The 2,178-nt window shown below is 40.0% G+C and overlaps 1 protein-coding gene across 1 annotated transcript; it reads right to left on the bottom strand.

Moving 5' to 3' along the window:
* Nucleotides 430-1,973, bottom strand: LOC107606126 (protein DOWNSTREAM OF FLC). The gene is made up of 2 exons (XM_016308112.2): nt 1,690-1,973; nt 430-997 (listed from the first exon to the last, which is right to left on the bottom strand). Exons 1-2 carry the CDS (start codon nt 1,844-1,846, stop codon nt 666-668), a joined length of 489 nt encoding a protein of 162 aa, XP_016163598.1. The 5' UTR covers nt 1,847-1,973; the 3' UTR covers nt 430-665.

Here is a 2,178-nt window from a genome sequence, read left to right as displayed (position 1 = left end):
GGTGGTGAATCTAGCAAAGGCTGGGGAAGGATCAGGGGGAAGGATCAGGGGGGTGGGAGTGATGGAGAGAAAGAACAGAAAAGTTGTAGGGCTTATTGTATGAATGGCAAAATAACGGTAGAAGTGTCAAAATCTCTGAAAGGATATTAAATACATATATTTATGTCTTAACAATCATGAGTAAGTGCGTACTGCTATGTCCATATGAAAATGACAGTATCCAAACTGCCAAACTAAACTATCTCCAAACCCAATCTCTTGTTCCGGAAAAAAAAAAATAACAAGAAACTTTACCCCTTTCTTAATCCATTCCACATCTTCCTTTCTCCACAAAGCATTCTTTATGACAAACATCCCATTAGACCAGTACTGGTATTAAGAAACGAATAATGAATAGTTTATTACAATGACATAAAATAGACTACATCCTCTAGTCCAAGATCAATTAACTCATATAAATTATAATATAGCCAAGGTCCATTATCATACATATATATATCATCATAAAATGAAAATGTTGAGATAACAATCCATCTCTATCAAGATTGAATTAAATAAACATCATCATCATCATCAATCAGGGAAAACTCAAATCCGCAAATCAGAGATTGATAAACATTACAGGACACATACTAGATTTGCTAAAAGTGAACTATATAAATAAATTAATTCTCATTATCAAACTCCTGGTATTGCTTGAGGATCTCGGCACAACCAGCAGCAACATCTTCGGTCATGAATCCCATGGCATTGGCGAACCTGGTGTCGGAGGCAATGCCGTTTTGGCGTGTAAGGGCAACACGTGCCTGTTCGCGCCCCGGGGTCACCACCTTGCATCGGTGGTGAGGGCTGCTCACAAGCTTGGCGTCACAGATTTCGTCGGCGTGGTCCTCATTGACATAGATGGTGTATGATCCAGTTGAGTCTGTCCTTCCCTTCTTTGTGTACACAACTTCAGTTCCGGTTTTGTCCATGCATTCAACCACAACCTCAGCACCTGTCCCAGATCAAAGACACAACCATTGAACACAAAGTTTGTTAAGTTACAAAAGCACACAATAATCAATGCTAAACTATGTCAAATTCAATCAACCTTAAAGGTTAGCTGAACGGGTCAAGGTTTCAACTCCAGTTTTGCTTGCATTTTAGGTTTTTTTACATTTATTGAAAAAGACTTGGGACTCGCCCAATAACAACATAATTAATTAAACTTAAGAACAAGCTATCGAATCGAACTAAGTCAAATCAAATAGTCAATTCTAATGATTAAAAAATAATTGAAATAAGGAAGAAACATAAAATAGCAGATCCTAGTGACAACACCCGTCACCATTTTTTTTATGCTCAAGACATCCATGATCCATCAAGAGCAGCCACTTTAACAACTTTTTAATTTGAGAGTCATTTTAAAAATTATTATTAGATCCAGCAAAATGTATAATGAATTGACCAGACAAAAACTGGAATAATAGGAATGTTAGCCCAGATCTGTGAGCCTAGAAATGCAAACGGCTAAAAGTTCTTCCAAATGAACAATATTTAATTTCTCCCTTGGTCTAAACTAAGATCTCACTATTGAAACTACAATTTTACTTAATGAGAAGTTGATAAGAGTGAAGAGAAAACAGATCTGAGATAATAGTGGTATAGTAGCTAATAGCAGCATTGAAGCTAAGAAATAGGGTTTACCAGCAATGTAGGTGGTGGCAGAGGTCTCAAAACCAGCACGGCAAGGGTCACAGTAGACACGGCCCTGCACGAGGAAGGGGTTCTTCGCTGGGCGGATGGCTGCAACCATCGCCGGAAGAACACACAAGAACATAAGAAGCGCAACCTTGGTGGCCATAACTAACTCTATTACTCTGATCTCTCACAAACAAGAAGCAAAAGTGAAAGAATGTATGGCAATGGATGGATGAACGAGTAGGGGGGTTCAATAAAAGGGTCGAGACACAGACAGGATAGGCCAGTGCGGAAACAGAAATGGTAAAGAAAAAAAGAAAAGCGCGTGGGACTCGTTTGCCTGCGCTGGGGTACATGGTAACCAAATGTGGTCCCTTAATGATGACCTGACACGTCATCGTGATGGGTTCGTGGGTTTACGTGGAAGGGAGAGCGAGCGCGGGTGCAGAGGAGTGGGAGAGTGTGATAGTGTAGGGGAAGACAACAGTGGCGGTG

This window comes from Arachis ipaensis, chromosome B07 (genome assembly GCF_000816755.2).
Source record: "Arachis ipaensis cultivar K30076 chromosome B07, Araip1.1, whole genome shotgun sequence".
NCBI classification, from domain to species: Eukaryota; Viridiplantae; Streptophyta; class Magnoliopsida; order Fabales; family Fabaceae; genus Arachis; species Arachis ipaensis.
The sequence above is the reverse complement of the archived record's forward strand: the minus strand, read 5'-3'. Positions and strand labels throughout refer to the sequence as shown.

Bases quoted from the DNA above. Each gene is read 5' to 3' on its own strand.
- LOC107606126 (XM_016308112.2), bottom strand. From the start codon at position 1,846: ATGGCCACCAAGGTTGCGCTTCTTATGTTCTTGTGTGTTCTTCCGGCG. The intron at 998-1,689 runs GTAAACCCTATT...GATCTGGGACAG, and splicing joins TGCCACCACCTACATTGCTG to GTGCTGAGGTTGTGGTTGAA.